At 44.2% G+C, this 12,893-nt stretch overlaps 1 protein-coding gene across 4 annotated transcripts in view; it reads left to right on the top strand.

Moving 5' to 3' along the window:
• The window catches only part of st18 (ST18 C2H2C-type zinc finger transcription factor), a 476,845-nt gene extending 466,971 nt beyond the window's left edge, over nt 1–9,874 (top strand). For all 4 annotated transcript variants that reach the window (XM_068031828.1, XM_068031829.1, XM_068031824.1 and 1 more), the window contains one exon: nt 9,793–9,874. In XM_068031828.1, coding sequence (XP_067887929.1) covers nt 9,793–9,816 — 24 coding nt within the window. In that variant the 3' untranslated portion in view covers nt 9,817–9,874. The remainder of the gene's footprint in view (nt 1–9,792) is intronic.
• Nucleotides 9,875–12,893: the final 3,019 nt, after the last annotated feature.

Raw genomic sequence — 12,893 nt, 5'->3', positions numbered from 1 at the left:
TTTTACCGGCCCCCGTGCCGCGACCCGCAGCATCAAGGGGCTGGTGAAATTCAGTCCATAAACTTTGACAGTGAGTAATGCTAAGTTATTTGCTCCACAGCCAAGCCTGATCTTGTCATCACTGTTATACCTACAAGCACAGTTTCCAGCAGAGGGCACTGAAGTTTCAAGAGCAGGTACTTTGGCTGATTTTTTACTTCTTAGGCCAGTTCAGGCCATCTTATATGCTTCCCTCACCCAGCTCCTCAGCCTTTGGATTCTCTACAATCATGCAGGCCCCCACCTGCCAAGAATGAGGCACATTGGTTTTGTCATATGAACATTGACTTTTAGCTGTCGCTGGAGCGAGGAAATGCCTTGTTAAACAGATCAGCCGTGGCTGGAAAAAAACATTTACATACTAACAGACATCGAAGGTGAGGAAGTGCATTCCAGGGCCTGCTAAGGAGGATACAATCCACGAGGACCAGGTCTGGTTAGACCAGCTGGTCAGATGACTAACTGGCTGTTCCAGAGTTTTCTTTTGAACTGGTCACAGAGAGTTTGAACTCAGAAAGACTGTTTGCTCCTGGACTGAGAAGATCTCTCCTGTCTGATCCCATCTCTTTCTCACAAGCCTCTGAATCTACTGAAGACACATGAACTCCAAGAGAAAGAAAAGTCTTCTGCAGTGAACAAGGTTTAAGAAGAATACTGGGCCCCAACAAAAAGCAAGATATATCTACAATCAAGGACTTTACAGTGAGCTTGAAGAAACGTAACAAAAACTCTTCAGATACTGCCTCAAATTTTTCCACTTTATTTTTCTTCTGCTTTTTTCTGTCTCTATTTGCATGTGTGTATCGCGTATGCATGCTAGCATGGGTGTATCCGTAGGCGTCAACCGAATTCGAGTTTAAGTTCAAGTTTAATAAATTTCAACTTTTCTTCTTTAAACCTAAGAAAACCTGTTTGTGCTGGTTTATTTGCCTTTTCATTGGAAAGCGATGAACAAGGAGGAGCTAAAAACACGGTGTGTTTAAAATTAAACACTGTTACAGTAAGACCAGGTGAAGGCTGAGAGGAACCCCTAGCCATCTGTCTCACCTGGTTGTAACACTACATTTACTTCACCTTTTCAAATAAAGCATCCTCCTGATCTTCATGACGTTATCCATAACTTGAGAGAGGACCTGAATGGACATTCTCCTTCCTCCTTGTCTGTTCTCTGTTATTGCTTGCAAGCTTGATGTGGAAGAAAGAAGGAAGTGTTTTAGTGAGATGCTTTGAGGAGGTGCAGGTTAAGGTAGAATGATAGTACTGGGGTGTTAAGGGCAGCAGAAATGTGAGGAAGTAAAGACAAAAATAGTGAGGGGAGTAAAAGCAGCAGAGTGTGGCATTAAGAGCAGAAGGAGGTGAAGTGAAGTGTGCTGCAGTGAACAGAAGAGAGTATAGATATTCGGGGTGGGAAGGGTTGCGAGTTCTGGGGCAAAAGGTAGTGCCAGGTTATGCAGAGAATGGTGTGAGTTTGTAGTTAGGAGTGTTACCTTAGTAACCCTAGTCAAGTCATTATACTCTTTATTGCATTACAGCCAAGTCCGTAAGGCGAAATTCCTGGTGCTGAACTGCTCTTCTACCTCTGCCCACTGCTGCCATGTATCTTGTCACCTGGTGGGAAGAGGACGACCCTCCTCCTGCCAACTTCCCACCACCAAGACCTCCAATGCTGCATCTATGAAGCCAGTGGCCTTGAAGATTTTTCTTTTCTTGTCATGAGGAGAAGCAATATGAATGAAATGGTACAATGTTAAAGGGGGACCAGTACAGAGAAACCTGAGGGTATACATAGAGAAATCTTTGCAGATGGCAGGACAAGTTGGAAGGCTGCTAGCAAAGCATATGGGATCCTTGGGCTTATAAATAGAGGCAGAGTACAACAGCAAAGAAGTTATGCTAAACCTTTATAAATCACTGGTTAGGCCTCAGCTGGAGTATTGTGGCCTGTTCTGGGCACCACACTTTAGCAAGGATACCAAGGCCTTAGAGAAGGTTCAGAAGATGCAGGACTTTAGGTACATGGAGAGACAAGAGAAAGTGGGAGTTTTCTCCTTAGGGCAGAGAAGATTAAGGGGAGATTTGATAGAGTTACTCAAAATTATGAAGGGTTTTAATAGGGTAAATAAGGAAAAAACTGTTTCCAGTGACAAAAGGGTTTGTAATTAACAAAAAAGCAGAGACGACTGAATAGATTTTGTGCTGGAGTGGGGCTCATGATGCCAGGCCGAAAAGGCAGGGGAGTCCTGCCTCTGCATTTTCTTGGCCCCTTGGAGGGATCCTCCGGTGTTTTTGTGTCAAAGTTTTAGGAGGCGGGATTCCCGTCCATTTAAAGTGCTGGATTTTAAAGCCTCTCCGCTGTCGGGAACGTTGGCAGGGGGGCAATGACGATCGATGTGGCGGATATCTGCCACCGACCCCGATGCCAACAGTCTCTGTGCCAATTTAGGCGGCGAGGCCTCATGGCAGCCGCCCCGCCGCTCAGCAACGGGACCCCCATTTAAATATGTAAACTAATTTACATACCTGTTTTAATGAGGGTCCCGTCGCCTCCTTAATCGCCACACTGATCTTCATTCAACAATGCCACGCCTTCAAACTATGACTGTCAAGTAACAAGTACTAAGGGAAGTGGTGGCATAGTAGTAATGTGGACTAGTAATCCAGAGATCCAGGCTTATGTCCTGGGAACACGAATTCAAATCCCACCATGGTGGAATTTAAATTTAATTAATTAATTTTAAAAATCTGGAATTGAAAGCTAGTCTCAGTAATGGTGCCATGAAACTATCATTGATTGTCATAAAAACCCATCTGTTTACTAATGTCTTTAGGGAGGGAAATCTGCCATCCTTACCTGGTCTGACCTACATGTGACTCCAGACTCACAGCAAATTCGTTGGCTCTTAATTGCCCTCTGAAATGGCCCAGCAAGTCACTCAGTTGTCAAGGGCAATTAGGGACAGGCAACAAATGCTGCCCTTGCCAGCGATGCCCATATCCCATGTAAGAATGAAAAAAAACTTACATATGTAATTGGTTATTTGTTGCTGCAATGTTGTGCATTTGCCTCACAATAGAAATGGATCAAACCCTACGGCACACATTACAGAACTGCTTTTTAAAGCACTTATAAGAACCCATTTAAGGAAAGCTGCTATGCTGAGAGTTCCCCTTTGTCTTGGATTTTAATGAAGGCTGCAAGTGGCCCATTCAAACAATTGAAACTTTTGAGGTAGCAGGGGTGAAATCAGTTCTCAAATGCAGCTTGTCTGCACTTATTTGTCCCTTATTCAAGAGGCCTAATATTTGTTTTAGGTGGCTGCCAGTGACACCTCTACAGTCCCTGAGCCAATATGAGACTAGATTTTTGGGGACCCCCCCAAAGTTAAGAACAGAGGTGGGAGGGCCGTGAAAATACCTGTGCCAAGTGGCATGTCAGTTTCAAGATGCCAGCAATATCATCAAGGCGGTACTGGGATCCCAATCTCCTCTCAGTTGAGACCAATTTTAATACTGTTTAAGAGCTTGAGAGCTTGTCAAGGAGTGAAGTTTAAATTTTTAAAGGGGCGCATGGGTTACCCGCACCTGCAGAAACTGACCAGCTGAAGGAATGCAGGTAAAGAGTAGGGAGCTAGACATGGCTGCCCCAGGGCATCACCTGGCCCCATAAAATGGTCAGCGGAGCAAATGAGTACTGAGCATTTGGTAAAGAGGTGCCCCTGGCACTGCACAGGTGACAGAGAAAGTGAACCCTCAGTGAACAGGCTTTGAATGAGGTCAGTACTGCCCCTCCCCCCGACCCCCATCATTGGAAGAGCAGACGGGGAGAGGGCAAGGCTGTCGCTGGGTCAAAATCCTGGAACTCTCTTCCTAACAGCACTGTGGGTGTACCTACCTGACATGGACTGCAGTGGTTCAAGAAGGCAGTGCACTACCACCTTCTCAAGGGCAATTAAGGATGGGCAATAAATGTTGGCCTAGCCAGCGATGCCCACATCCCATGAATTAATAAAAAAGAAAGGCTGCCAAGGACAATTGGGTGGCCACCTGCCTAGAAGGAAGGCTCCAGCTGGTAATGGGGGTATGGCGGTCAGATTTTAGGGCAGTGGCAATGAGGGGAAACACCTTCTAAAGGAAGGGCAGAATCCCAGTAATGAGGAGGGCACAGGAGAGGAAAGTAGGGCAGGAAGGCAATGGAAGTCAAGCCCTCAACACAGTCAAAGATGGAGCTACCTGGAAATGACTGAGAATCAGTGCCACAAGTGACTGACTCTCCGGGCAGATGGTCACAGACATCTGCACCCTCATTGCTGAAGATCTCGCACCTCACAGCACTGGTTGCTATGCCGTGCCAGTGGTCATCAAAGTCACTGAGACCTTGAATTTCTTTGCTTCCAGATCCTCTTAAGGATCAGCTGCGGACCTTCATAGCATCTCATCTGCCGTCACTGCATCTTGCTAGTCATTGATGCCCTCCTTGCCAGAACTGGACAGCACATTCATTTAATGATAAGAACAGCCTCACAGGGACAGAGAGCATTGGGTTTTGCAATAGCTGGATTCCCCCAGATGCAGGGCATTATAGATTGCACCCATGTGGCCATCAAGGCACCCAGTGAGATCCATCAACAGGAAGGGCTTTCACTCCCTCAATGTCCAACTGGTCCATGACCACAACAACAGCTTCCTTTGTGTGTGTGATCGCTTTCCTGGCAGCTGCCCTGACTCCTTTATCCTCCGCCAGTCCAAGCTGCCTCAGATCTTCACTTCAACCCCAAAGTATATGGATGGAACCTAGGGGACAAGGGATAACCCTTGAAGAGATGGCTACTGACCCCTCTACGATAGCCCCAGACAGAGGTACAGAGGCGATACAACCACAGCCACCTGCTCACTAGGGCGACCATTGAGCAGGCCGTCGGGCTTCTGAAGTTGCAATTTTGGTGCCTGGACCTGGTGAGTGGTGCCCTCCAATACCCTCCTGCAAGGGTCTTGGTCATTGTGGTGGTCTGCTGCACTCTCCATAACATGGCCTCCTAAATTGGACCTCTTTGCATCTGTTTTCTCCCTGGAAAACTGGCTCAATGAGATCCAATTCCACTCCTATCCACTTTGAAACTTGCCTTTAATGTGCAAATGATAGAATGAGACAGCTCATTGGGGAGGAGCAGGAGGTGAGAGAAGAGTATAAAGAGGAGGCGGAGGTAAATGATGTTGAACAGGGAGGTGTCCCTCCTGCATAATGAGGTGGCCTCACCCTGTCACAATCTGGAAGAGGACTTCCCTCCTCTCTCGCACAGCCTGCAGCATTAGATCCAGGTTGGCATCAATGAAGCAAGGGGCTGTCCTGCCCTGGGTGCCAGGCCTCCGGTTCTTCTGTGACATCTCTGGTGCAATGGGAAGGCTTTGGCACAAACCACAGATATCTCCCTCAGGACAACCAACTGCCTCAGTGATGTCTGCTGTGGGGAGTCTAAATGAGTCCCACACTTCATCTGACCCAGCCATTCCCAGCCCCACTGGCTGGAAGTGGGGAGGAAACCCGTTTCCATATCAAATAAGGGCTTCTCCATACAAAAATCTGAACTTTAATTAGTTTCCCACCAGAAGCGAGTTTCTGACCTGAAAACAAACCCAGCTCCTGTTTCCCACCTCAGTGATGAAAATTCAGCCCATGTGTCAGGTGTGGTACTGAACAAATTGTTGGAGCTGTGGGCTGACAAGTCCCCAGCTCCTGATGGATTTCATCCTAGGGTGTTAAAAGAAGTGGCTAGTGAGATAGTTGATGCGTTACTTTTAATTTTCCAAAATTCCCTAGATTCGGGGAAGATTCCGTTAGATTAGAAAATAGCGAATGTAACTCCTTTATACAAAAAGGAAGGGAGACAGAAAGCAGGAAACTACAGGTCAGTTAGCTTAACATCTGTCTTAGGGAAAATGTTAGATGCTATTATTAAAGATGTTATAGCAGGGCATTTAGAAAAAAAATCAAAGTAATTAGACAGAGTCAACATGGTTTTGTGGAAAGGAAATCATGTCTAACCAATTTATTGGAGTTCTTTGAAGGAGTTACATGTGCTGTGGATAAAGGGGAACTGGTGGATGTATTGTACTTAGATTTCCAGAAGGCATTTGATAAGGTGCCACATCAAAAGTTATTGCAAAAAATAAAAGCTTATGGTGTAGGGGGTAACGTATTGGCAAGGGTAGTAGATTGGCTAGCTAACAGGAAACAGAGAGTAGGCATAAATGGGTAATTTTCTTGTTAGCAAGATGTAATGAGTGGTGTGACACAGGGATCTATGCTGGGACCTCAACTTTTTACAATTTATATAAATGACTTAGATGAAGGGACCGAAAGTATGGTTGCTAAATTTGCTGATGACACAAAAATTGGTAGGAAAGTAACTTATGAAGAGGACATAAGAGGGATACAAGGGGATATAGATAGGTTAAGTGAGTAGGCAAAGACCTGGCAAATGGAGAATAATGTGGGAAAGTGGGAAATTGTCCACTTTGGCAGGAAGAATAAAAAAGAAGCATATTATCTAAATTGTGAGAGATTGCTGAGCTCTGAGGTGCAGAGAGATCTGGGTGTCCTAGTGCATGAATCACAAAAGGTTTGTATGCAGGTACAGCATGGAATTAGGAAAGCTAATAGAATGTTATAGTTTATCGCGAGGGGAATTGAATACAAAAGTAGGGAGGTTATGCTTCAGCCATACAGGACATATGAGACCACATCAGGAGTACTGTGTACAGTACTGGTCTCCTTATTTAAGGAAGGATGTAAATGTGTTGGAGGCAGTACAGAGAAAGTTTACTGGACTAATACCTGGAATGGGCAAGCTGTCTTATGAGGAAAGGTTGGAGAGGCTGGGCTTGTATCTGCTGGAACTTAGAAGAGTAAGAGGTGATCTGATTGAAACATATAAGATCCTGAGGTATCTTGACAGGGTGGATGTGGAAAGGATGTTTCCCCTTGTGGGAGAACCTAGAACTTGGTGTCACTGTTTAAAAATAAGGGGTTGCCCATTTAAGACAAATATAAGGAGAAATCCTTTCTCTCAGAGGGTTTTGTGTCTTTGGAATTCTCTTCCTCAAAAGGCGATGGAAGCAGAGTCTTTGAATATTTTTAAGGCAGAGGTAGATAGATTCTTGATAAGCGAGTGGGTGGAAGGTTATCGGGGGTAAGTGGAAATGTAGAGTAATCAATTCAGCCATGAACCTATTGAATGGTGGTGCAGGCTCGAAGGGCCGAGTGGCCTACTCCTGTTCCTAATTTGTATGTTTGTGTGTTTGTGTTTCCGACCCTGTTTCTGTGGAAAGTTGGCCTCCTAAATTGGACCTCTTTGCATCTGTTTTCTCCCTGGAAAACTGGCTCAATGAGATCCAATTCCACTCCTATCCACTTTGAAACTTGCCTTTAATGTGCAAATGATAGAATTAATTAGTACTAGGAGCTAAATTATAGAGTAGCCCTCTGTATTATACCATTAAACTTGTTTGGAGTCAGAAATACTCCTTTAATAAAATATCAACTCTTGTGATACTTGTAGGCGACATGAAAGACTAGTTACTATTAAAAGCGGTTACTGCTTATGTTTAAATACACAATTTTGCTTCCGTTACAAAGCATTATTTGATTTTTCTGCCTTTTGAAGTTGAGTGTGTAGCCATAACAACAGTTGCCTGCACTACATTTTATATACTAATAGAAATTCTTGCTTTCATCAACTCAGTTGAAGAAGAATTATGCCTATGCTTTGCTACAGAGAACAAACAGCTAGCCCGCAGGTAGTTTAGAGTCAGGGGTGTTGCACCTCTTATCATAAGCAATAACGAATTATTACTATAAATGTGGGGGCAGATATCACTGCAGTAAGTGAGGTCAATGAAATCCTGCAGAATGATTGTCTCCAACTAATCCCCAGCACGCTGATGCCAAACAACTGCTTGTTAAAGATTGCAGTCCAAGATCTCTATAGCAGCAGTGAGCATTCATGAAGATGTCTCTCACTGGCTCTGAAATTTTAATGTGCCCCATGATGGACAGCAGTTCAGAAAAGCAGTCAAATATGATTGCCCAATATGGTTTGAGGATGCTTTCACATTATGCCGCATCTTGCAGGCTGTTTGATACATTCTGAAATGGCTGCATAACATGTTGATAGTCAGACACTTGGACACAGACTCTTGGCAACTTTTTTTGAATGCCAACCTCATGAAGTCCGAATCCCAAAGCTTTGCAGCTGAGGAAGGCCATCAGCTGCCCGGTTGGCTGGGAGTTCCTGCTCCTCCATTGCTACCACCACATGCTCCTGCTCACTCAAGGTCTATAATGTATCCAATGTTTCCTCCTCAAACTAACTATCCGAAACCCCCAGGGTAGATGCTCCTCACAAGAGGTGAAGTAAGTTGTTAGGGTTGTTGCCCATCTATGGCAAGTTGGGCCAGTTCTTGAGGAATGCCAATAAAAGCAAGAAACAGTGTTTATATGGCTATGTACCATGCGGGTGGCTGAGGTGCAACAATGCATGAGAAAGCTTAGGCTGATCTGGAACACAGTGCTTTAGGCCACAAAGATCTTCTTTGTCAGTCAACAATCTGCACTACACCACTACTGGTAGTGACGATCACCAATGCCCTCAACTAGTATGCATCAGATTCCCTCCAGGTACCCACAATGGGCATTACAGGGATCAGCCATTTAGTTTATTGGTTGTTGGAAAATTGACACTTTCTGCTCTGTGCAATGAAAGAATGACGTATTAAAAAATAATTATTTTATTGAGCTGTGCAATGCTAGTGGCGTACGGGCTAATATGCTTTCTGCCACCTCCGCCTTCGAGGGTTATTTACATTACACTTGGGTGTGCTTAATTATTAATTAGTCCTAGATAAGGTAGTAGCATTGGTGGATGGCTATGTAGACACTAGAGAGCTGCAGAAGTTATAAAAGCTCTACTACTTGTATTTCCCACCACAAACTCCATTCCCTAGACAGGGACTCTGTCTGAGGCTGATCCAGACCATTTTAACCTTGGTTTCTTATTTGACTCTGAAATGAGCTTCCAATTCCATACCCTCCCTATCACCAAGACCACCCACTTCCATCTCTGTAATATCACACTTCACTGCCCTTCCTCAGCTCATCTGCTGCTAAAACTCTTTGTTATCTCTAGACTGAACTATTCTAATGCTCTTCTGGCTGACCTCTCACCTTGCATCCTCCATAAACTTGAGCTCATCCAGTACTCTGCTGCCTGTATCCTAACTCACACCATCACCCCTGTGCTCGCTGACCCAGGCTTCAATGCCTCGACTTTAAAATCAACCTTGTTTCCAAATCTCTCCATCACCCTTCTGCCTCCCTTTCTCTGTTATCTCTCCAGCCCCACAACCCTCCAAGATCTCTGCACTCCTCCAACTGTGGACTCTTACGCATTACTGATTTTAATGACTCCACCATTGACAGCTGTGTCTTCAGCTGTCTAGGCCCTATGCTCTGGAATTCCCTCTAAACTCCTTGTCTCTCTACCTCTCTCTCCTTATTTAAGGTGCTCCTTAAAACCATTTCTTTGACCAAACTTTTGGTCATGGTTCCTAATATCTCCTTATGTGGCTTGGTGTCAAATTTTCTTTGATAATGCTTCTAAGAATCACCTTGGGGTAGTTTACTATTTTAAGGGTGCTATATAAATGCAAGTTGTTGCCGTTGTATCTGCATGATAACACAGAACTGTCTCTGCTTAGGTCAACCAGCTACTCCTTTGCTAAACGAAACATGGAGGGCAAGTTCTGAACTGATGTCAGGAAGCAATTCTTCACATGGAGGGATTAATACTGGGAATGATTTGCTGGATAGATCAGCGAGGTCAAAAACTCTGGAATCATCCAATAAACAGTGGTACTGTAGCTATCTGTGGAAAGATGCACTAGCTGAGCCAAATGGCCTCCTTTATCTGCATTCATGTGATCTCTTCACTATATCTACTGCTCTGTATAATCAAACAATAGTGGGCATCTGTAAGATCTCAGAATCCCTCTCTCATGACTACTTGTAACCCTACTCCGAGTGAGTTGAATCCAGCCATGACTACATCTTTGGGCTTGAAACATTTAGACTCTATAAGGGTATGGCAGTCTAGTGATTATGTAACTGGAGTAATAATTCAGAGGCCTTGTTTACTAAACTGGGGATGTGAGTTCGAATCTCACCATGGTAGCTGGAGAATAAAAAATCAAGCTTTATTTTTATAAATAAATCTGGAATTAAAAAAGCTTATGATCAGTTATGGTGACCGTGAAACTACTGGATTGTTCTATAAATTCATGTCCTTTAGAGAAGGAGATTTGCCGTATGTGAATCCAGACCAACAGCAATGTGGTTGACTCTTAATTAACTTCTAGGAAAACTTACAAGCCACTCAATTGTATTGAAGAAGGCGGCTCATCACCACCTTCTCAAGGACAATTCAGGTGGGCAATATTGCCTTGCCAGCGATGTCCACATCCCATGAATGAATAAAAAAAAATAGTGATTGAACCATTTATGAGAGATGTCTCTACTGTTCTTTTGGCCTTGACGTCTCCACTCTAGATGCCACATGGCAAATGGAAGTCTGCAATGTGACCAGTGGTCAAACTAGATATACCTCATTCCAGTGCCATGTGTATGGATGCAATAACACTGTTCAACATGGACCATGGGTACAAACAGCATCCACTGGAAGGTAAACCCAGCAAATTCTGAAACCCCCTAAAATTCAGAAGGGACACTCAGTTGGAACAACTTGCTGTTGATATTAGAGGCAGACTTGTGCTCCAGAACTAGCCAAGATGCTATCCAAGCTGTTCCAGTTCAGCTGCAACACTGGCATCTAACTGACAAAGTGGAAAATTGGCCAGGCATATCCTGTCCACAAAAAGCAAGACAAATCCAATCTGGCCAATTATCATCCCAACAATCTACTCTCAAACATCAGCAAAGTGATGGAAGGTGTCGTCAATAGTGCTATCAAGCAGCACTTACACACCAAAAGCATACTCACCAATGCTCAGTCTAGATTTCTCCAGGACCACTCCAGACCTTATTACAGCCTTGGTCCAAACATGGACAAAACAGCTGAATTCCAGAGGTGAAGTGACAGCCCTTGCCATTAAGGCAGCATTTGGTGAGTGTGGCATCAAGGAGCTCGAGTAAAATTGAAGTCAATGGGAATCGGGGGAAAATTCTTTACTGTCGGGAATCATACCTAGTATAAAGGAAGATGGTTGTAGTTCTTGAAGGCCAATCTTCTCAGCTCCAGGACATCACTGCAGGAATTCCTCAGGGCTTTGCCCTATGCCTAACCAACCTCAGCTGCTTTATCAACTACCTTCCCTCCATCATAAGGTCAGAAGTGGTGAATGTTCCATTCACAACTGCCCATGTGCAGCAAGACCTGGGCAACATTCAGGCTTGGGCTGATAAGTGGCAAATATCATTCATACCACACAAGTGCCAGGCAATGTATCTCAAACAAAAGAGAATCTAACCAACTCCCCTTGACATTCAACGGCATTACCATCACTGAAGCCCCCACTATCAACATCCTGGAGGTTACCATTGATCAGAAACTTAACTGAACCAGCCAAATCAATACTGTAGCTACAGGAACAGGTCACAGGCATGCAATTCTATGGTTAGTAACTTACCTCCTGACTCCCCAAAGCCTGTCCACCATCTACAAGGCACAAGTCAGGAGAGTATGGGAATGCTCCCTACCTGCCTGGATGGCTGCAGCCCCAAAATCACTCAAGAAGATCGACACATCCAAGACAAAGCAATCCATTTGGTTGGCACTTCACCCTTCACCTCAAACATTCACAGTACCAGCACAACATGGTACCCGTGAGTACTACCTACAAGATACAGAACAGCATCTCACCAAGCCTCCTTCAATCGCACCTCCTAAACATATGACCTCTACCACCCAGGAGAACAAGGGCAGCAGGTGCATTGAAACACCACCACCTTCAAGTTCCTCTCCAAGTCACATACCATCCTAACTTGGAACTATATTGATGCTCCTTCACTGTTGCTGGATTAAAATTCTGAATTCCTTCTGTAACATCACTGCAGGAGTTCAAGAGGGCGGTTCACCACCACTTTCATAAGGGCAATTAGGGATGGGCAATAAATGCTGACTTTGCCTGCAATGTCCACATCCTGTGAATGAATAAGAAAAACAGCACTTCTGTCAGAAAAATAGCAGAAAGCAACTTACTTTGATGATTCATGCAGGCTCTGACAGTGGTTGCACCACTGCATTTATTTCAGTCTTGTGGTAAATCGCTGACAGCAGCAGTGAATTGCTAATATTAACAGGTCATTCTTGAGACAATAGAACCCCCAAAATGGGACAATTGCTGGTACTTCCTCCTGAAAACTGTGCTAGTAGATTCACAAGGAATGGACTGTCTCAAAAAGCCAGTTGGCATAGACTGAGAAGGAAATCAAGAAACCATAACAGGATTGACCAGCCAAAAGGAATAAAATGAATTTCCTGTAGCCTATGTCTGTTTTCTGCAGAATAAAACGTTAACCACCTTTGATCTAGTAATGACTTTCACTTCCCCTTCTCCAAAAGACAAAAAATTATTCAGACTTCTACTTCTCGGTTAGAGGAGAGAATATCAGACCTGAGTGCAAGGCTGAGCTATAGCCAAGATGAATTCCAAATTGAGAAAAAGAAAACAGTATTTTACCAGTGCATTGGGAAAATCAGGTAGGACAGACACAGCCAATTAATATTTCTGGATTAAAGTCTGAATCTAAGAAGAGGTATGATAAATTTCATGTCCGATTCAAG

This window comes from Heterodontus francisci, chromosome 5 (assembly GCF_036365525.1).
Source record: "Heterodontus francisci isolate sHetFra1 chromosome 5, sHetFra1.hap1, whole genome shotgun sequence".
Lineage (NCBI taxonomy): Eukaryota > Metazoa > Chordata > Chondrichthyes > Heterodontiformes > Heterodontidae > Heterodontus > Heterodontus francisci.
Note: the sequence above shows the minus strand (reverse complement) of the source record. Positions and strands in the feature narration are given on the sequence as shown.